At 35.7% G+C, this 22,335-nt stretch overlaps 2 protein-coding genes across 2 annotated transcripts in view; both read left to right on the top strand.

The window, feature by feature from the left end:
* LOC111053625 (fatty acyl-CoA reductase wat) overlaps positions 1-7,844 on the top strand; it is a 66,416-nt gene extending 58,572 nt beyond the window's left edge. Inside the window, exons 7-9 of the mRNA XM_039438453.1 lie at positions 1,976-2,224; positions 3,813-4,070; positions 7,548-7,844. Coding sequence (XP_039294387.1) covers positions 1,976-2,224; positions 3,813-4,070; positions 7,548-7,716 — 676 coding nt within the window. The 3' untranslated portion in view covers positions 7,717-7,844. The remainder of the gene's footprint in view (positions 1-1,975; positions 2,225-3,812; positions 4,071-7,547) is intronic.
* Positions 7,845-10,457: 2,613 nt separating this feature from the next.
* LOC111053631 (ATP-binding cassette sub-family B member 10, mitochondrial) overlaps positions 10,458-22,335 on the top strand; it is a 37,300-nt gene continuing 25,422 nt past the window's right edge. Inside the window, 4 exon segments of the mRNA XM_039438452.1 lie at positions 10,458-10,769; positions 15,986-16,483; positions 21,530-21,666; positions 21,668-21,731. Coding sequence (XP_039294386.1) covers positions 16,048-16,483; positions 21,530-21,666; positions 21,668-21,731 — 637 coding nt within the window. The 5' untranslated portion in view covers positions 10,458-10,769; positions 15,986-16,047.

Raw genomic sequence — 22,335 nt, 5'->3', positions numbered from 1 at the left:
ATCAGTTCAGTAGTTCAGACGTGATGATGCGTCATTCGTGAATTTTCTATCCCGTACTTGTACGAGAATAAATCAATTCTTTTTGTATTCTATTGTATTATAGATCATGTCTGTACAAAACAGTAACTGGTGAAAGAATTCAGAAAAATTGTTCTCCCGTTGATCAAATCTATTAATTGATCAATAATTTTATTCACAACATAAGAGAGTTCGAGGGGACTGATTGTTCTATAACGATGCCTTGCTTGCTGTTTCAGGTGTAAAGGCCAAACCACATAGAGCGTTTTTCCGTAATACTGAATTAATTTATTTGAAGTTTTGTATATAGATTTTCAATAAATTACTATTGTATTATAGATCATGTCTGTACAAAACAGTAACTGGTGAAAGAATTCAGAATAATTTTTCTCCTATTGATCAAGTCTATCAATTAATCAATAATTTTATTCACAACATAAGAGAGTTCGAGGGGACTGATTGTTCTATGACGTTGCCTTGCTAGCTGTTTCAAGTGTAAAGGCCAAACCACATAGAGCGTTTTTCCGTATCATATAGAACGAACGAGTTGGCAGGGCAAGAAGCTCTCTGATTGGCTGATTATCAGCTGATTCCCGAACGCCAACCCAATGGGAGAGCTGCCTGCCCTGCCTACTCGTTCGCAGCTTCATGAGGCATGACCCATAGTCTTGAGGAATCAACATTATTTAAGTGAGGGCTTCTCTCCAAGAGAAGAAAAATTTAAGTACCCTTTACTAAAAACGTTCAATCACAACTTGTTTCAACATATTAATGTCATTTTCAAGTCAAAAAATCTGGTGTGGCGCACTCACACAACTTTCCTTGCCGTTATGAAAATTTTAAAAATTTAAAATCAATCAGCGGACGAGATCAATTCTGCTATCTCCTCCAGTGAATAATTCAATGGGATCAACCAAGGAATCCAGAATACATTCTAGGTACATAGAAAAACATTGGAATCAACAGTTGCCTCTCTCATTAAGTTTGCATTTAAATAATAACATTTTCTCGAATTTAGAGCTTATTTTCAATATTAGGTATTAGGTGAGAATTTTACTAGACAATAATTTTAGAGATTCCCATGCTTAATCCTTTCCATTAAAAATGTTTCGTTCATGTTGGATCTGAAGCCTGCTAATTGGAAATCTAAAATCAAACTTTACATAGATGGGGCGGAGCTCCTGAGATTTTTACAGATATGGGACTTGTGGCAGTTGATAGAGCTTGCCAATGACTATTATATGTATAAATTTGATCAAAATCGTTGGAGCTCTTCTTGAGAAAATCGCAAAAAACCCTGTTTTTGACATCATTTTTGCCATTTTAGCTGTCATCTTGAATTGTGCATTGAATCGAAATTTTCGTGTCGGATCCTTATAGTGTAAGGACCTCAAGTTCCAAATTTCAAGTCATTCCGTTAATTGGCAGATGAGGTATCATATACATTTTACACAAAATCGAGAAAACCCCTGTTTTCGACATCATTTTTGTCATTTTAGCTGCCATCTTGAATTGCATTTGATCGAAATTGTTCGTGTCGGATCCTTATAGTGTAAGGACCTTAAGTTCAAATATCAAGTCATTCCGTTATTTGGCAGATGAGATATCGTGTACACTCATACAAAAATTTTAATCGTGGTTAATTTCACTAGAATCAACCAGAGAAGCCTAATTTTTGAAAAAGCCTTCTCTGATTGGTTCTCCTGAAATTAATCACGGTTAGAATTTTCAAAAGGTTTTGTGCAACCGGGCCTTAGATTCACCATTATTCCTGATGAATATAAGAGTAGCCTCACAAAAAAGATTTTCTATTTCCTGATGAAGGATCTTGTTATTGATTATTTGTGATTGTAATGGTGATTTTGAGGTTGTTTGACATAATTCTATGTTCGTAACAATAATCTTTTTCGATTTTTTTCATTTTTTGAATAAATTTCATGATTTTGTATTGTTTTAGGAAGAACAAAGACAGCACAGAACCACCGCCGATCTTCAACTGTGTGTCTTCGGTGCAAAACCCGATCACGTGGTACACATTCTTCTCGCTGTGCTACAAGTACTGGCCGCACACCATCTTCGCCATCTGGTACCCCTTCCTCAGCATCAACAGCAGCCGCACCAGGCATCGGCTGCTCTCCTTCATCTGGCACTACCTTCCTGCTCTAGTCATCGACTCCATAGCTCAGCTCGTCGGCAAACAGCCCAAGTCAGTCATTAAATTTATTTTTTTATTTATTTATTCATAATTTTTAGAAAGTAGCACTGATTGGGAGAGAAAAACTAAGGATATTTCTTGTACTATTACTCTCCCAAATTTAGATAACATTTTAAAAGTCCAAAATAGGGTTATGGTTTCACTTTTCTAAAATTTAGTCCATTCTTACTAAAAAACAACGAAAACTAAGAAATCAATTACTAAATCAAATTACTCACTAAGTACAAACACTGACTAAATCAATTTCTAAAGTGTGATGCACCACCACAACCTCCTCCTCCTCCTCCTCCTCCTCCTCCTCCTCCTCTTCCACTCGCTCATCCTCCTTCTCCTCCTCCTCCATCTCCTCCCTCCACTGTTCCTCCTCCTTCTACTGTTCCTACTCCTTCTGTTCATACTCCTTCTATTGTTCTACTTCCACCTCCTCCTCCTCCTCCTCCTCCTCCTTCTTCTTCTTCTCCTCCTGCTACTTTCTCTTTTCCTCCTCCACTCCTTCTCCTCACCCTTCTCCTCTTCCTCCTCCTCCTCCTCCTCCTTCATCTCCTCCTTCTCCTCCTTCTTCTACTATTCCACCTCCGTTTCTTCCTCCTACTTAATTCTTCTCCTCCTTCAACTACTTCTTCTCCTTCTTCTTCATCTTTTTCTTCTTCTTCTTCTTCATCTTCTTCATCTTCTGCTTCTTCTTCTTCTTTTTCTTCTCCACCTCCTTCTCCTTATCTCCCAACTACTTCTAACTTTACTTCTACTTCTCCTCCTTTAACTACTTCTACTTCTTACTCTTCTGCTTCTTCTTCTTCTTCTACTGCCTTTTTCTTCTCCTCCTTCTCCTTATTCTTCTCATTCTCATCCTCCTAATCCTCATCCTCATCCTCCTTCTCCACCTCCTCCTTTTCCTCCTACTTCTAATTCTTCTTCTCCTTCCTTAACTTATTTTTCTTCTTCTCCCTCTCCTCCTCATCCTTCTCATCCTTCTCTTCCTTCTGCTGCTTCACCTCCTTCTCGTCGTTCTCGTGCTTCTTCTCCTTCTTCTTGTTCTTCTGCTCCTCTTTCTTCATCATCTTCTTCTCCCCTTTTTTTCCTTCTTCTTCTTCTTCTTCTCCATCTCCTTCATCTCCTCCTTCTTCTCCTCCGCTTCTCCTTCAAATCCAAATAGAGACTGATTACACGTCAAGTCAATCACATCATTTCACCAATGATTCATTTCAATTTTTAGGTCAGCCGATGCAGGCTTCCTGACATGCTCCTAGTGTATATTATTTTTTTATCTCTTTTCTGTATAGGGCTACTTTTATAGAAATAGAAAGAAAATTAAAAATCTTAGTACCCTTTTTGAAATATTTCAAAAATATTTCAAAATTTTTGAAATATTTCAAAAGGGGTACTAAGATTTTCATTTTTATTTCTATTTCTATATTATTTTTGTTGAATTATTACATAATTTTTTTTTATTAATATATTTTTTTTTAATTCGACAATTTCGAACAAATTATCATGCTATCAAATTCATCCCTTGTAAGGGACATTATCCTATTAATCTTCTGGGTTGAAAATTCATGACAACTTCAACTCACTGTTTCAGCCTAGTGAAAGTGTCAAACAAGGTGGAGAAGATATGCTCGCTACTGTCCTACTTCAGCACACGGCAATGGGACTTCCGAGATGACAATCTGCAGAGCATGTGGCAGTCACTCAGCAGTGAGGACCAAGAACTGTTCTGGTTCAACATTAAATCACTTGACTGGGAGAAATATTTCTACAACTACATGAGAGGTGCCCGACAGTATCTGTTGAAGGATGACCTGTCGAGTATACCAGCTGCAAAGACTAGGGTTCAGAGGTACCGTGGTTAATTTTCAAATCAAATTACAGTATTTTATTCCTTCCAAAAAAGATTCAAAAAGATTCCTTCCAAAAATTCCATCTGATCGTGTGTTGATGGGAAGGATATTTATTTTATATCATTTTCAGAGATTCGACAATTATCATTTGTTAAAACACTGCCGATTTATGTAGTTCCATCACAATATTATATCATCGTTATTCAAATTGCATTCAATCTTCATTCTGATTGATAATTTTTCATACTTTGTAAAAGCCGTCGAATAATTATGAGCTCTACTGACTGAACAACGTTAGGTAACTTTGAGGGCTCACACAATATGGAGGACCGAGGAAAATACATAAAATGCAGATTGACTCACTTGATGTGGATGACTGTCTCAGCCAGCTCTGCCGGGAGATAGCACCCTTATCCTTCTCCTTGGAGATAGACAGAGCTAGGTAGAGTGAGAGGGGGGGGAACTAAATGCACAATGCACTGTACTGTTTCCGTTCTGACCACTGACATTGAACGTGAGTTAGTGTACGGTATAAGCCAGAATATATCTTGAAATATATGAGTGAAGAACTTTAATCTAATCTAAAGAAACAGTTTACAAAATAATGTTGGATACATCACACAACCCACAGAATAAAAATAGTGATACAATATTTTACAAACATATAAAAAAAACATTTCATCATTACCAGGAATGTAGGATGACCTGTCAAGTAGGGTATACCAGCTTCAACGATTATGGTTCAGAGGTACAGTGATTAATTATCACATCAAACTTTATTCTCTCCTAGAGGAACCGTTCTCAAAATAATGTAGAATAAGTCACATGACCCACAAAATAGACAATAGTGATACAATATATAACAAACAAACATTTATTTTATTTTTAAACTTTTATTTCATTTCTTGTATATTACTCTTGGTTCACGACAAATAAGCTATTTATTTGTACTTAATTTTAATTTAATGTTGAATAATTTTGCTTTGATCTGGCACCTGCTGAAAAACCCACGGGTTTAGCAGAACCCAACGATGTAAAAATGTTTTCCCAGTAAAATTGATTGATTGATTTACAAAATAATATTAACAAACGAATATTCAAGCATTTTGAATATTCATATGTTTCTATGTTAACAAAAAAAAGAGATAATTTTATCATTATCACGGCTGAAAGATGACCTGTCAAGATTACCAACAGCAAAGACATGGGTTCACAGGTACAGTTAAGATACCTACGCATAGAATACAATGTATTCTAGGTACATTGGGTACAGTGTCTTGAGATTCTTATTCCAACTTTGTAGTAGTCAAAGTCACTAGAAACTGTGTTTCTACGTAAATATTTGATAAAACTCCTTATTTTTGAGAAATGCATTTCACTCCTGAGGAGGAGCTCCATCAGCCTCACTGTCTTCATTCTTTATTCATTTATACAATAAGTACATTCTAAAAATGATAGGGAGAGGAAAGATTAGGTAACCTTGTGCTATTCCTCTCCCAAATTTAGTTAACACATAGTCCGAAATAGGTCAAGTCTTGTAGTTCTTCAATAAATTCACAAAATTTTCAATTTTCAAGTATTGAACAAATTATAAACAAGTTTTCTAGACTACAACAAAGTTAATAAGCCTTTGTCCATGTCACGGAAGATCTACGAAATGTATGTTTTCTTACTTCCATGTCATATAGGAAAATATCAAATTTATTTTGTTACTAGCTGGCCCGGCGAACTTTGTACCGCTAAATAGTTTAATGCATCTCATGACAAACTTTAGCTGGAGGCACACCTGAAAATCAATTAATTCTGAAAACACCGAAAACAGCAAAATCATTCGAAACAAAGCAATGTCTTTAGAGCATGTGAGCACAGAATACAACATGTATTGCTTTTCTGGAATCAATTTAGACTATATTGTAACATACCATACAAAGCACAGAAACATGCTGTATTCTGTGATGTAAGTCTTAAACCTGAGGCCGCACTGCTGGACACAGAACAGTCATTTTCCTTTTAGTAGGGGCGTTTAGAATAAAATACATGGGCGGTTATGGAGCAGCACACACTCTTGTCTACTATCTACCGTGTCACAAAGTAAAATTGTGACGAGAAAATAATAAATAATATTATTGAAAGACGCTCGGCTATCAGCAAGGCTAGCCGACCGCGGAGATAAGGAAGGTACCGATGGCGCACCATCTTCCGCGCATCGAGACGTTTTCCACCGCCTCTGGCGGCGGCTCAACTCCATCCCCTCCACTTTGGGGGAGTATTTAAACGCCGGACGAGCCCCAGTCCACAGCATTCCGCTCACAAACCTTCCTGCTCCTGGTACAGCGGCCCGTTGGCTGCCGTACGTCCCCGACCTCCTGCCCTGGTACAGCGGCCCGTTGGCTGCCGTACGTCCCTAACCTTCCATCTCCCTAGGGCACAGCGGACCGTTGTCTGCCGTCCCTGTCCTCCCATCTACCTAGGGCACAGCGGACCGTTGTCTGCCGTCCCTGTCCTCCCATCTCCCTAGGGCACAGCGGACCGTTGTCTGCCGTCCCTGTCCTCCCATTCCCCCAGGGCACAGCGGACCGTTGTCTGCCATCCCTGTCCTCCCATCTCCCTAGGGCACAGCGGACCGTTGTCTGCCGTCCCTGTCCTCCCATTTCCCCAGGGCACAGCGGACCGTTGTCTGCCGTCCCTATTCTTTCCATCCCCCCAGGGCACAGCGGACCGTTGTCTGCCGTCCCTATTCTTCCTTCTCCCCGGGGCACAGCGGACCGTTGTCTGCCGTCCCTATTCTTCCTTCTCCCCAGGGCACAGCGGACCGTTGTCTGCCGTCCCTATTCTTCCTTCTCCCCAGGGCACAGCGGACCGTTGTCTGCCGTCCCTATCCCTTCTGTCCTTCCTTTTCCTACTCCACTGGAGCGGAACCGAGGCCGTAAGGCCGATACAAAATTACATCAAAGTGGTGTCATCAGAGAAGAGAGCGACCTTCACGCCGTCAGAAGCACCAGGAGGTGCTCTTCACGCCAGCTGAGGAACAAAGAAGAAGGAAGAGGAACTTCGACTTGCCTCCTTACCCCGCCCACATTTCGACTGAGCGAAGTCATCCAGGAGCAACACCTGGGTATCAATCACCCACCTCTGAAGCTACTCAGGGTGTACGTGATAACCGACGGCTGTTGTATGACGCAATGATTATAACAGCTGATTTTCATTTTTGTGTGTGGCCAGCTCACAAATCTTCTTCCATAAGGATTACATGTGAACTTTGAAGGACCGTAGGAAAGTGTCCTGGAGTCGGATTATAAATTTGATAGGCCATAAACCTGGTCCTGAACATAACGAACACAACTAAAAAAATCATTAAATTCGGTGCACACATAAAAAAGTTATTGAATGTCAAAATTTGAGGCTCCATTTTTATATAGATAATGATTGATCTAAGATTCTGGAAAAAGTACTGTATATTTTTATTTTCGTTGCAGGTTATACTGGCTGCACTGTTTTGTCATAATGTGCCTACTCTTCCTTTTCCTGAACACGATGTGGTATTGGTTCGGAGGTCTCCTTGTCAGCTACACACAAGATATGAGATACCATTTAACCTCGAGTCCAACAGACACCTATGCTGACAAAATTAACAATGCATTTTAGTATTGTTACTTGTAAATTTAATTTATGAATAACTGCTTCGTATTCCTAATCATCAACTTGTTCTCATGTATATTTCATGTTTTATATAGTTATTAAGGTGAAAGAATAAAAGTTTTTTCAAAAACCAATAACATAGCTTGCTCATTTCATTTCCTTTTTCTCGAGGGGTTTTCACGATCTTTTTAAATAACTGTTTAGCTACCTGGTTAAGGCTGTGCAAAGTCTAAAAATGGACTTTCTACTGGTGATATTTTTCAAAGTTTTTCGATTTGTATCATCAAGCTATCAAAATGAAAAAATTTTTCTCAGGAAAACATTTTTCCGATCATTACTTTTCGAGATATGAGCGCCTAAAGTTCAAATTTTTGGGACCGAACATTTCAAATTCCGAAAGAGATGAGACTTGGAGGATAGAGTCTTATCATGATATTTTTGATCTAGTAAGATAAAAATACTCCGAAAATGTCAATTTTTAAGAAATTTATTAAATTTACCAAAAATGACCAAAAATAACTCAAGTAAAAGTGTTATTTTTGGTCATTTTTGGTAAATTGAATAACTTTCATAAAATTGAAATTTTCAAAGAACTTTCATTTTTCTAGATCAACAATACCATGAAGACTCTATCCTCCAAGTCTCATTGATTTATCCCTTACCGAATTTGAAATGTTCTGTCCCAAAAATTTGAACTTTAGGCGCTCATATCTCGAAAAGTAATGATCGAAAAAAAATGTTTTCCTGAGAAAACTTTTTCATGTTGATAGCTTCATGATTTACAAATCGAAAAACTTTGAATAATATTACCAGTAGAAAGTTTATTTTTAGCCTTTGCACAGCCTTAACACAAGATAGTGAACCCCTTATAGATCTGATATAGTAGTCATTTACTTGCTGTTATCCTCAAATCTCCTATACAGTGTTTTAAAGATTATCTATAATATTTATAATGAAGAGAAGAATTGGCTTATACACGTACGGGATAAGAAATTCACAAATGACGCATCATCACATCTGAACTACTGGACTGATTAGCTTGAAAATTTGCATATATTTATTTATTTATTTATTTACAACAATATGGGAGCACACGGGAAAACCCAAAAATTGCTCCCCAATCAAAAAAATTACAATAAGCACTACAATATAGAGATTCTCAATTCACCGAGAATGGTTGTAGGCCTATTTTAAATTCATCAAGATTTCAGTACCTATGTCAAGTTTTTTAATTGGGCACTTGCTTAGCGCGGGTTACCTACTAGTATAAAATATTCATTGCCCCGGTTGCACAAAAGGCTGTTAAATTTCAATCATGGTAACATGCCATGAAAACCAATAAGAGAATGCGTTTTTAGAAGAAGGATTCTCTACCTGATTAGTTCTTGAAGCATTCAATAAGGATTAGAATTTAACAGGCTTTTGTGCAACTGGATCAAAGTTATTCGAACACCCGGTGCACAAAAGTATGTTTACTTTTAATACCACAAGAACCAGTCAGAGAAGCCTTCTCTTTAAGAAAAAAAGCCTTCTCTGATTGGTTCTCGTGGCATTTGATCATGATTAAAATTTAACAGGCTTTTGTGCAACCGGGACATAATTTTCAATACATGATGATCAGCACTTGCTTAATAGATATTGTCGATAAGCCCTAATTATAAATCATACGAGTGAAAAATATGAATTATTAATCTATTAAACTCCTAGTCAATCGATTTTCAATAAGTCTTTTCAAAAAATTCTAAGTACCGGTTGCACAACAGCCGGTTAAATTTTAACCGTGATTAATTCGACGAGAACCAATCAGAGAAGCCGTCTTTTCAAAAACGCCTTCTCTTATTGGTTCTCGTGAAATTAATCACGGTTAAAATTTAACCGGCTCTTGTGCAACCGGGCCTAAGAATAAATATTATTAATCTATGAAATAGTTTCTACAACAGATATAGAAATGAAGGTGATGGTTTCTTGATCAATTCCGAGCTGCTTTGTATTAATACACAACACAAGAACAGTGTTGAAAATGATCGCTAGACGATCGAAAGTACTTCAGTCAGTAAGTAAAAGTTTTTAATTATTCACTTAATAATTGACTGCATGTCGTGTTCAAATACATAAAAAAGTGAGATATAGAAATAATAATAATTTATTATAGGCCTGATTGTTAAGCCATATTTATATCAGCGTTGTCTACTGAGATTACAAAAAAATTCAGCAATTTGTTGCCAAGTTCTTCAAAAACACAGAAACATTTTTAACTTGTTTTCCTCAGAAAAAAATGACAACTTCTTAGAAGAAATATGTATTATTTTGTGAACTGGATTTTGTTGACAAGATGACAACTGTGGCTGTAAACGTAGCTTTACACCATATTCCCAGCCTACATGTACGTTTATTTGAGCATTATAGTGTTCAATTTTTTTTAAACTGTCAAATTGGAAAAATTACCTTAACTCAAGGTTAAGAAAATAGGTACCGTACCGTAACTCTTTATATAAGAAAAAAGAACGTTCAGTTACAACCAAAATATCGATTGGATACTTGAAATATTTTAAATTATTCAAAATTAATTATTTCTACTTATATCAGTCTATTCATATTAGAACTACGGTATCTCAGAGTTTATTATTCGGATAAATTGGAGAAAACTTTCAAACAGCCCGCCTTCATACGTATCGATATATAAAATTATCAACTGAGTTTCAATCAATCGAGCATCGAGTTATCGTATTTTTGTATATCGAGTCTCGAAGCTCGAATTGACCCGACCGATTGATGTTTTTGTTCCAGATTTAGATCGTCTGTTCTACTTTGCAGTACCTATTTATTAATCTTTCTTTTGTATTCTTAGCTAAATTAGACGAGGAATATGACTATAAAATTAGCTATAGTCTAGTTTTGTGTCTTGCTATCAACAAAATTGTCAAGGGAATTGTATATAGAGCATGGATCAGTCTGTCCATCCTAGAGCAACTGAACTGAAATTTATTAATTACTCTTTCATTCATCATTTGAATACAATCATTCTATGAAAACATTCCAATTCAACGGCGTTCCCAAAGGTAAGAAATGACTAATTAAAATTTGATAGATTCTTTTGAATGGTTTTTAATTCTGGTAGGGTATAGGTTATGTCGTAGTCTCCTAGATAAGGAGATTGGTACTGTAGGTACCCAACATTACCCTGTTTCTATAAAAAAATTGCTGTCATTTGTGGTATTATAAGTTTATCTTCAGATTTCTAAGGTTGACATCCCTCCCACAAAATAACATAGTTCAGATTATATATTGTCATTTTTTTAGATATTCAAGAAATGACTTCTTTCTTGTGTTTTTAGTAGTCTAGTCTATAACATCTTAGTTTATTGCATAGAATAAAACAATCTTTAGTTCAATTTTTGTTTCAGTTTCTCCAATCTACTTTTTCATATTAGACTACAAAGATTAGTGTTTTTGATATGATGTTTGAATGGTATTATCAGTATAATCTTCATTCTTTACAAACTTCCTTTCAACTTGACAAAACCTTAGAAAAGGATTCAATTATTCTCTGTACAAGTTAACTTCAGACTTGGAGGAATATGCGGCGCAGAGAAAAGGAGGTAGATAAGCCAATTACAGTGATAGGTAGAAGCGCAGTTGCCAATTTGTCAATTAAATTCAGTCGACTGAAGGATTCCAGACAGAAAACTCCGTAAGTTTAACATGAGCGCTTGAATACTTACATTAAATAAATTAAAGGAATGCTGGCCGGTTAGAACGGCAACTTCGCTGCCGTTGTATCCCTACCTCTGTATGCCTTCTCTGCTGTGCATGCCCCTCCCAAGTCAGAAGTTAATATGTGCAGAGTTATAAATATGTAGTGTCCTCCTATCCTGTATCTCCTATGAAATTGAAGCTAATTATTTAAAGATTTTGTCAAATTCTAAGAATTCTTGTACTGTAGCCTTATCTGATTGTTTCCAAGATATTTCCTTTATTTTATTTTATTCTTTACAAACTATATACTGTAAGTTAGCTTAACTTATTCATGTTGCAATAAAAGTAACAAAAATAAACTGGTAATTACTAATTCTTATAAAATAAAAATGATAAAATAGCTACCGCTATTCATTAAAAGGAATAAGAAATGTCCAGAGAACTTGAGTACTTTTCCACAAAGCAGAATAAACTGCATATTTTTGGTATCGTAATTGTAAACTATTTTCTATTACTTGGTGTTTTAAATATTGTTCATTTGATTATGAATCTTGTTTTAAAATGAAATATTTGCTGTCAACTAATTATACATATTTTTACTTCAATCTCGGTTATTACCAAACGTTTTGGGCCCTGTACTGGAGTATTGTGTATCAAGGTGAGATTTCTTCAGTGCACTTAGCAGGATGTATAGACCATTTTTCCAATTCCCATTTTACTTATTTACCATTTTTCCAGTTCCCATCATTTTTATGTTATTCTGCCATTTTGGCAATTCTTATTTGCTTGCGCATTTAGTCCCAATCTAATTTTTTTGCAGTTTTTAACTAACCAATTTTTTACTTCACATGAAAATAAAACCTTCAACAGACCATGGAATGATTTTAATGATTGACTTTTCTACTTTTTGATAAGGCAATTTCATAAGCAGAATTTCCCGATGACTATAGATTTTTCACCAAAGAGTGCATTCATTTTAATGGGCGTACTGTAATTTTGAATTTAGTAATGATATTACTCCTCTCATTATTTATTTTCACATTAAATAATACCATAGAGAAACAATAGCGTAAGTAGATATCCCATGGTATAGGGAATTTATGTCGTAACTTTTACTGTTATCTCAAGCCGATTACTGTCAATTATTATCCATTTTTACTGTTTTGTTGGGGTGATAGTGTATGAACAGCACAATTTGAGAGACTACCAGCATAGGAAAGAACTATGTGAACTATAGGCTTGGGATAACAGTAAAACTTGCGATATAAACGCCCTATACCATGGGATATCTACTAAATGCTATCGTTTCTCTATGATAATAGCCTACACAAATTATAATTATACACATATGTATGATTGGGGAAGGGCAACAGGCTCAGATCAAAAGTGTCACTTTTTCAATTTTTCTATACATTATAATTTAAAAAATCCAGAATTACTCTCAAGAAATATTTTTTTATTTAAAGTTTACTTTCTCCATGAAATTTCCTGTTTTAAAATATATTTGAGTGTCATGCAGTTAAAGTAATATAGAAAAATTGTATTTGCAATTCTACACCACATGCCACTTTTGGATCATCATTTCATTTAATAATTGAATTGAATTGAAGAAATCTTTATTCATAAACATGTAAAAATACAAATAAAAAGTGTCACAGAATACTATGGAATATAGCCTAAATACTAATTACAAAACAAATAATAAAGAATCAATTTGTTCCATTTCGGATCTCGATCACTCATAAAAATACCAATTAATCTATGAGTAAGTTATTTATGGGAGAATTAGAAATATTGAACATAGAAACCTTGAAAATAACTCTATATTAGTGTACTTTTGGGTATGTTATCAAATCTTAGGGATCCTTAAAAACCCTTTTAAGCAGCTTCATACTCATCATAGCACAGCAAAATATTACAAAAATTATTTAGTTAGCTTCCAACTTGGCCTATTTTAATTATTATCAAATATTTTTTCCATTTAATTTATCTTATTTTTTGTAGAATTGATCTCATTTATTTTAAATTAATATGATAGATTTCATACAGTCGGCTAGATAGCTTTCACATTGCATGCCATTCCAATCATCTTTAGAACGGTACATAATAGGCTACGCACCTAGGGAGACTTATCAATAACTTAAAATTAATTTTGGCTTATAGTAATGCAGATATCTTATTTTAGATTCTGATATTCACTTAAGCCTATAGTAATGCAAGTATCTTCTTAATGATTATGATATTCACTCATTTGGCAATGCCAAATCTGTATGTTTAAAACGATTTTCATTGAAAAAAAAGTTGAGTAGTAAAAAACAGGATTACTTTCGTATTTTGTCATCATTTCGTGTATACTCATTATCATTTGATTTCAATGAAATTCTCTCCCAAAAAGAATAACTTTGTACATTCTTAAAACGCTTGTCCGCAAGCGTTATATATTTATTTAATTTAATGAAATTAGTTTAATAAAAAAGTTGTTAACAATTTAGAAATATAATTAATCAACGAAATATTTAATCTCAATTCTGCAAATTTATTATTAAATCAATGGAAAATATTTTTCCTTGACAAAATAAGTAAATATTCGACTGAGTCATTGTCAATATTGTAGAACCGTTCCATAATTGAATAAAAACACGTTTCAGACAACTTGAAAATGTGACCGGTGTGGTCACGAAACCTTGGTCGTGTACTAAATAAAACAGTGTAGAATTTGACAACAGATTTGTGTTTTTCATTCAATTACAAAATAAGTAATTGATTATTTCAAACAATTCAATACTACATCAGATATACTGGTGCCAGCTATCCTCCACTGAAGGCAGTGGCAAAGCAGAAAATCAAAAAAGCCGTTCTCCTATCTTTTTTCACTGCCATTCTAACGTAGGCCTCACTATATTTTCCCTAACTTGAGCCGGATTCGAACGGTTCTGTTAATCCCAAGCCTTTCTAAATTATAAGGCACCTGGCCCTAAGGGAAATCCAAGTGTGTGGGTTTGAAAATCTCTTTATCCACTTGAAATTTTCCTCTTGTCTAAGCTTTGGAGTTGTCCTTTGCATGTGGATCCAACTTTATTTGGTTCTCGAACTTTTATCATACAATCATTTATGTTTTTGTGTACTCTCCTTCAAATACCAAACCTAAAAATATGGTAACCCAATGAAGAATTTTGACAATAACCACTAGTTTTCAATTAGTTTTAAATGAAATCAATATTCTATATTATTTTTGATGTGATTCTTATATCATCCATTCAGTTGGGTTTATCCATTTTTATCAATAACAAGCATTTTTAGGATGTTATCCTCACTTATTCTATTGTACATACTTTGACTCAATGAAATAATTGGGAGAAAACAACAGGCTGAGCCCAAAATTGTATCAACACCACTAATTCTCCTTAAAGGGTCTCTTCACACTCAGCTACGCTACGCTGAAATACGTCCAATCTCACAATGCTAAATCCTCCAGCATAGTGTAGTTTTCAGTTTTGGGAGGTAGGATGGCTATGTGTTCCAAAAACATATTTCAGTGTAGCGTAGCTAAAGCTGCGTTTACACCAAAGTTATTAACAAAATGTTTATTTCTCCGTCCTTATAGATTCTTTAATAAAATTAGTAGAAGTGATGGTGATGTTGTGAAATCTCTCCATAATAAGAAAACAAAGATATTGTCGAATTTCACTAGAAATTCTAGTGAAATTCGACAATATCTTTGTTTTCTTATTATTCTTATAGATTCTATTAGATTGAACATAACTTATCACACATATTATGAACATATGTGTTTGTCAAGTTCCGTTCAATCTAATAGAATCTATAAGGACGACAAAAAAACATTTCGTTAATAACTTTGGTGTGAACGCAGCTTAAGTGAGAAGAGAGCCTAAACTAAGTTTTTCAAATCGTAGTCATTTGTGAGTGAATAAATAAATTATCAATTTAACTGTTCTAGAGCTTTAGCTCATACAAATGATAAGGTGCATTTTCAATGTTAATGTACATGGAAAATTTATAACAAAAATAATTTTTAGAAATAGATAAACAAATGCACCTTGAATCATTAATGCAATTTTCAGTTAGGCTGCGTTCAATCTGGGTGCAGAAAAGGCAATTTGGACTGTAGAAATTTTAATGAAATGTTTCAATGATACGTTTGACTGGTTAATTGTGTTGAACACCAACCCAAATTGTAGGGCCGGTTACAGAGCTCGACCGACCGTCAGTGCGTATGATAAACAAATAAAAATAGTATAGAGAGGTGATGAATGTAATACAATAATAACTATTTTTCAAATCCCATCAAAATAGTAATTTATAGTCCTTCCCGCAAGGGACTCCCCACCAACAAAAGCCATACGAATTTACTTTTTAGTAATTTAAAATAGCTTGTCAAGAAAATATTTAATAAATCAACAGTTCATTATCGTCGAATAATTATTTCAATAAAAATGTTGAATTTAATAATTATATTTTATTCTTCTGATGATTTTAAGCTTGAAGTTAAAACTTAGAAGAATTTATTCTTCGAATTCCGTTTTTTCCTAATGAACTCATTATTCTTCTTCTTTTCCAGGCTGGGTAAGCAGCTGTTGACATGCATTGGCTCATAGCTACGTAAACGAATATCTATCAAAAATGTGGTGCGGCATATATCCGACACTGGTTTTCAACAGTCGCTCAAAACTGAAGATGATTTTCCTACCGATGCGGACTTTGAGTTGGGCTAGCCGTCTGCCGACTGTCAGCAGACGTACGTCTGTTATGCTCTGCAGACCGTCTGTCGTGCCGGGGACATCTGTGATCGGAGCGATCCTCTGCAGACGGTGCGCAGACTGTGCCAGGCCCAATGTGTGGCTGTTACGGCAACCGTACACTTCGCGTCTGCAGAGTTCTGTTTCTAATAATTCGTGGTGTTTGTTTTCGAATCGTTTGCTAGTGCAGAACTCGAGGCGGTATGTGGCTAACAGGCCCATGTTAGATGCGGCGGTCAAAACTCAGAGAGTCTCTCTACACGGCCGTGAGATGAAGAGATTGCTCTCCTTAGCCAAGCGGGAGAAATGGAACCTCACTAGTGAGTTTAAAACTACATTTTATATGTAAAAATAATTTTCCAATCATCCAAGATTCATTTTGTCTACAATAATTTGTTATTTCGCATTCACTCACCTGGCTGATCAATTTGAATTCAAAAATAAATAAATGCACCCTATAAAAGCAATTACAGTAAATTAAATTACAGTCATGTTATTGTGGAAAATATCAGCAGTTTTTATCCTGTTGAACAATATTATCAGCTGTTTTCTGATGGAAAGATATTTCATTAATTCTCATGCCAAGGCCACATGCAGATACACGGTTTAAACGGAGAAATGTGAGCTGTTCGTTTAAACCCCGTATGAAACACGTATAAATGCAACCATATCTACAAGTTAACATGCTTTAGCGTTAAACGTACTCATCTGTTCCAATTTCCATCGGACTATTTATTTATTCAATTATTTATTTGACTAGCCGTCAGGCTCGCTTCGCTCGCCATATCCGTCTAGCCAGGGTGCTCCGCCCCCTGGACTCCCGACTGGATCGTCCAAGAATAAGATCGCTTCGCTCGCCTGCATTTTTCATTTGTAGGACGATCATGTGTTGGGACGATCCAGTCGGGGTCCAGACTAAACGTCTGGCTAAACGGATATGGCGAGCGAAGCGAGCCTGACGGCTAGTAATATAATATTCCCAGGAATAGCTCTGATTGAAGTAGCAGTGCCCAATCAATTTTTCCGCGATAAATGCATTTCAATCTTCAACTTGGTGCCAACCTAACAAAGTCAACTCAACTTAATGCTAACCTGACAAAATTATTAATTTAGTTATCAGTCAACAACTGTTTCGAAGAGGTACTCTCTCTAGATTATAGTTCTATATTAACATATGGTAGGCTTATGAACATTTCAATTATAATTAAGAGAATAAGAAGAATATACATGCTAAAAGATGAACTTTAAACCCTTGAAAACCACGCTTAGAGTTAAAATATTGCCAAAAGATTTCTTAGTGCGCCTCTAAAGGCCCAACTGAACATACCTACCAAATTTGAACGTTTTTGGTCCGGTAGATTTTTAGTTCTGCGAGTGAGTCAGTCAGTCAGTCAGTGAGTGCCATTTCGCTTTTATATAATATATAGAAGATTTCGAGTGTCAGCATAAAATGGCGCTAAGATTGGTTGATCACGTTATGTAGAAATCACTTGTATCAGGACCTCCTATATACTACATAGTCTATAGGATATATAGGGTATATAGTCTATATAGTCTATAGGGTAGGCCTATATAGTCTATTGGGTATAGAGTCTATATAGTCTATAGAGGGTATATAGTCTATAGTCTCTAGGATATATAGTCTATAGGGTATATAGGAAGTCCTGTTTATTGTGAAGGCCACGTTATGATAACAGTAAAAAAAGAAAAGAGAACAGCGTATATGAATATATATGATATTTATAGATAACATCATTCAATCTATCATTTTTAAAATTCATTGATTTGATTTAATATTGTTGCAATCTTAGTGTGACTATTCACACTATTGTATTGGGAAATTTTACCCAAGAAAATTTCGATTAAAAACTAAAAGTTGAGTCTACCACAGACAGTTGTTCATGATCAAATAATATAATCATATATCCACAAATACATGACCTAAATACAAGGGATAAAATACATCAATATCTCTATTCGTGATGAGAGCATCATTATAGTTCATCTATATATATATAAAAGCGAAATGGCACTCACTCACTGACTGACTGACTCACTCACTCACTCACTCACTCGCAGAACTAAAAATCTACCGGACCAAAAACGTTCAAATTTGGTAGGTATGTTCAGTTGGGCCTTTAGAGGCGCACTAAGAAATCTTTTGGCAATATTTTAACTCTAAGGGTGGTTTTTAAGGGTTTAAAGTTTGTCTTTTAGCATGTATATTCTTCTTTCACCCAATCTCTTAATTATAATATTGAAATGTCCACATCATATGTTACTATAGAACTATAATCTAGATAGAGTACCTCTTCGAAACAGTTGTTAACTGACAACTAAATTAATAATTTTGTCAGGTTGGCATCAAGTTGAGTTGACTTTGAGTTGGCACCAAGTTGAAGATTGAAATGCATTTATCGCGGAAAAATTGATTGGGCACTGCTACTTCAATCCTGGGAATATTATATTACTAGCCGTCAGGCTCGCTTCGCTCGCCATATCCGTTTTAGCCAGACCTTTTAGTCTAGACCCCCGACTGGATTGTCCTAACATAATTATGATAAAAATGCTCAAATGAAAAAAGCAGGCGAGCGAAACGAGCCTGCTGATCTCATTCTTGGACTATTCAGTCGGGGGTCTAGACGGATATGGCAAGCGAAGCTAGCCTGACGGCTAGTATACTATACAAAAGCGTTAGAATACGACACCAATTTCATGTGCAGTATTATAAAACTCTTCATTTCATAATGAAAACACTCGGTTGTTGTCAAAAATATCACTTATTTATTGTAGAATTACAAACATGTTTCAACGCCAATTGTGTTAAAACTCATTGATAGATAGAGAAATGGAAATAGATGAATAGGGAAAGAGAAAAATCTGGTGTGGTACACTCACACAACTTTCCTTGCTCATAATTGAAACTACGATCAGACTTCTGTATATGTGTATATATAATTGTTTTCAAAGTACTTTTTCTTTGTGTGAATAATTGTGAAAATTCGATGATTTTTTTAGTCGTCATTTTTTTAAAGTCGTCAAAACAGCTGTTCTACAGATGAATAATATCTTGACTATGTGTTCTTTATATGAACTGCGCTACCTACCTACCTCATGCACGAGAAGGAGGTTATTAAGTCCATTTCCCAAGGATGGGGTGGACCCCCCATTGTTTTCCCAGAAAGGAGACTCATGCCAGTTGATAGAGCTGATAAATAACTATACAGGGTATGAATTTGAAAAAAATCGGTCAAGTTATTTTTGAGAAAATCGTGAAAAACATGGTTTTTTTAGTAATTATCCGCCATTTTTCTCGAGAATATTACGGAGCTCCTGCAATTTTCCCAGAGAAAAAACTCATGTCATTTGATAGGGCTTATGAATAGCTATCCATGGTTTAAATTTGAAGAAAATCGTTAAAGCCGTTTTCGAGAAAACCGTGAAAAACATGGTTTTTTAGTCATTATCCGCCATTTTTCTCAAGAATATTACCGAGCTCGTGAAATTTTCTCAGAAATGAGACTCATGCCAGTTGATAGGGCTTATAAATAGCTATCCATGGTATGAATTTGAAGGAAATCGTTAGGGCCGTTTTCGAGAAAACCATGAAAAACATGGATTTTCAGTCATTATCCGCCATTTTTCTCAAGAATATTACGGAGCTCCTGGAATTTTCTCAGAAATGAGAATCATGTCAGTTGATAGGGCTTATAAATAGCTATCCATGGTTTAAATTTGAAGAAAATCGTTAGAGCCGTTTTCGAGAAAAACGTGAAAAACATGGTTTTTTTGTAATTATCCGCCATTTTTTCCGCCATCTTAAATTGGATTTTGTTGAATTTCTTATTGTCGAATCCTCATGGTATAAGGACCTTAAGTTTAAAATTTCAAGTCAATCGGTTAATTAGGAATGGAGTTATCGTGTTCACAGACATACACACACACACATATACACACACACACACACACACACACATACACACACACTCACATACACACACACAGACCAACACCCAAAAATAATTTTTTTGGACTCAGGGGACCTTGAAACGTACAGAAAACATGAAATTAGGGTACCTTAATTTTTTTTGGAAAGCAATACTTTCCTTACCTATGGTAATAGGGCAAGGAAAGTAAAAAGAAAGTGAAATTGAAAGGGAAAGTGAAAGGGAAAGGGAATGAAAACAAAAATTTTCACACTGAGGATGACACCATTGGTGGTGAAACATGTTTGTAATATTTTACAATAAATAAGTGATATTTTTGACAAAATCTCAGTGTTTTCATTATGGATAGATATCACAACATCTAACCAGCAACATTATCTGAAGTCTTAATTTCATTTTTACTTTCCTTGCCCTATTACCATAGGTAAGGAAAGTATTGCTTTCCAAAAAAAATTAAGCAATTTCTATATTTCTATACGTTTCAAGGTCCCCTGAGTCCAAAAAAGTGGTTTTTGGGTATTGCTCTGTGTGTGTGTGTGTGTGTGTGTGTGTGTGTGTGTGTGTGTGTGTGTGTGTGTGTGTGTGTGTGTATGTATGTATGAGTGTATGTGCGTCTGTGTACACGATATCTTATCTCCCAATTAACGGAATGACTTGAAATTTGGAACTTAAGGTCCTTACAATATAAGGATCTGACACGAACAATTTCGATCTAATGCAATTCGAGATGGCGGCTAAAATGGAGAAAATGTTGTCAAAAACAGGGGTTTTCGCGATTTTCTCGAAAACGGCTCCAACGATTTTGATCAAATTTATACCTAAAATAGTCATTGATGAACTCTATCAACTGTCACATCCACATATCTGTGAAAATTCCAGGAGCTCCGCCCCATCTATGCAAAGTTTGATTTTAGATTTCCAATTATCAGGCTCCAGATACAATTTAAACAAAAAATTCCAAATGGAACAGATTGAGCATAAAAATCTCTACAATTTATGTTCAATAACATTTTCACCTAAAATTTAAAATAAGCTCGATATTCGAGAAAATGTTATTATTTCAATTGCAAACTGTTGGCAACTGTTGATTCTATTAAATCATTCCCTATGAAGAGATAGCAGACTTCGTGTGTCTCCAGCGTTATTGTCCTGTCACCAGCTGACTTGAATCTTTGAATAGTAAACTTGAGATGCGCGTGTACACTAGCGACAGGTGATGAATTTTCATAACGGCAAGGAAAGTTGTGTGAGTGCGCCACACCAGATTTTTTTAGTTTTTCACACTCATCGACTATGTACTATCCTTTATGTATTTCATTGACTATTTTAGATTGTGACTAATTTTTTTTAATTGAAATTCACAGGTATTTCAAAATTTCCATCAATGTGACAACTAATTTTTGATTTCTTACGTTTCAGGTGCAATATTCCTCCTTCTGATCTCAAGTGCAATCACAATGTCTGTGCCATTCGCTCTAGGCAAAGTTATAGATCTGATCTACACGTCGGATGTGGTCAAAATGAAAGAGAATCTACTCAAGCTCTCTCTAGTGTTGTTTTGGTGTTTTCCTTGTTGGCGGACTGTGCAATTTTGGACGAGTCTATTTGATGAATGTCTCAGGTGAGGTCAGAAATGTTACATAACTCATCTCCAACTTATCTTTGATCTTCAATTAATCGTAATCTGATATTAATCTGCAATCAGTCAGAATTCGAAATCGAAATACAGCACTAGGTAATCTAATAAGGCCATATCACATTATCTATAAGGCCATATCACACTGCTGTAGTGTAGCTTGAAATACGTCTTCGGAAGACGTAGCCGTTGTATCTCCTAAAGCTGCGTACAGATATACGCGCCTCCAACCCGCTCCGCGCACGTCCGCCCTCGTTCCTCCATCGCTCCGCCCCCGCTCTGCACTCGCACCGATCATGAACGTTACGGGAGATGTTAGCTCTTCTCGCGCTCCACTCTTGCTCCCCGGTCGATCATCAATCGCTCTGCTCGAGTGACGTTCGGTTGCGGAGCAGAGCGACAGTCTGTACGCACCTTAATGTTAAATCTTCGCTATGCTAGTTTGAAATGGGCCCATTGATTAACATTAGGGGATACGTCGGCTACATCTTTCTAAAGACATATTTCAAGCTATACGGCGGTGTGAAATCAAATTTATGTCTAGTAATCACTCATTTATGTACTTCTTAGATCTTGATCAGATATTACT

Source organism: Nilaparvata lugens, chromosome 11, assembly GCF_014356525.2.
Source record: "Nilaparvata lugens isolate BPH chromosome 11, ASM1435652v1, whole genome shotgun sequence".
Taxonomy (NCBI): domain Eukaryota; kingdom Metazoa; phylum Arthropoda; class Insecta; order Hemiptera; family Delphacidae; genus Nilaparvata; species Nilaparvata lugens.
This window is presented reverse-complemented; position numbering and strand designations above follow the sequence as displayed.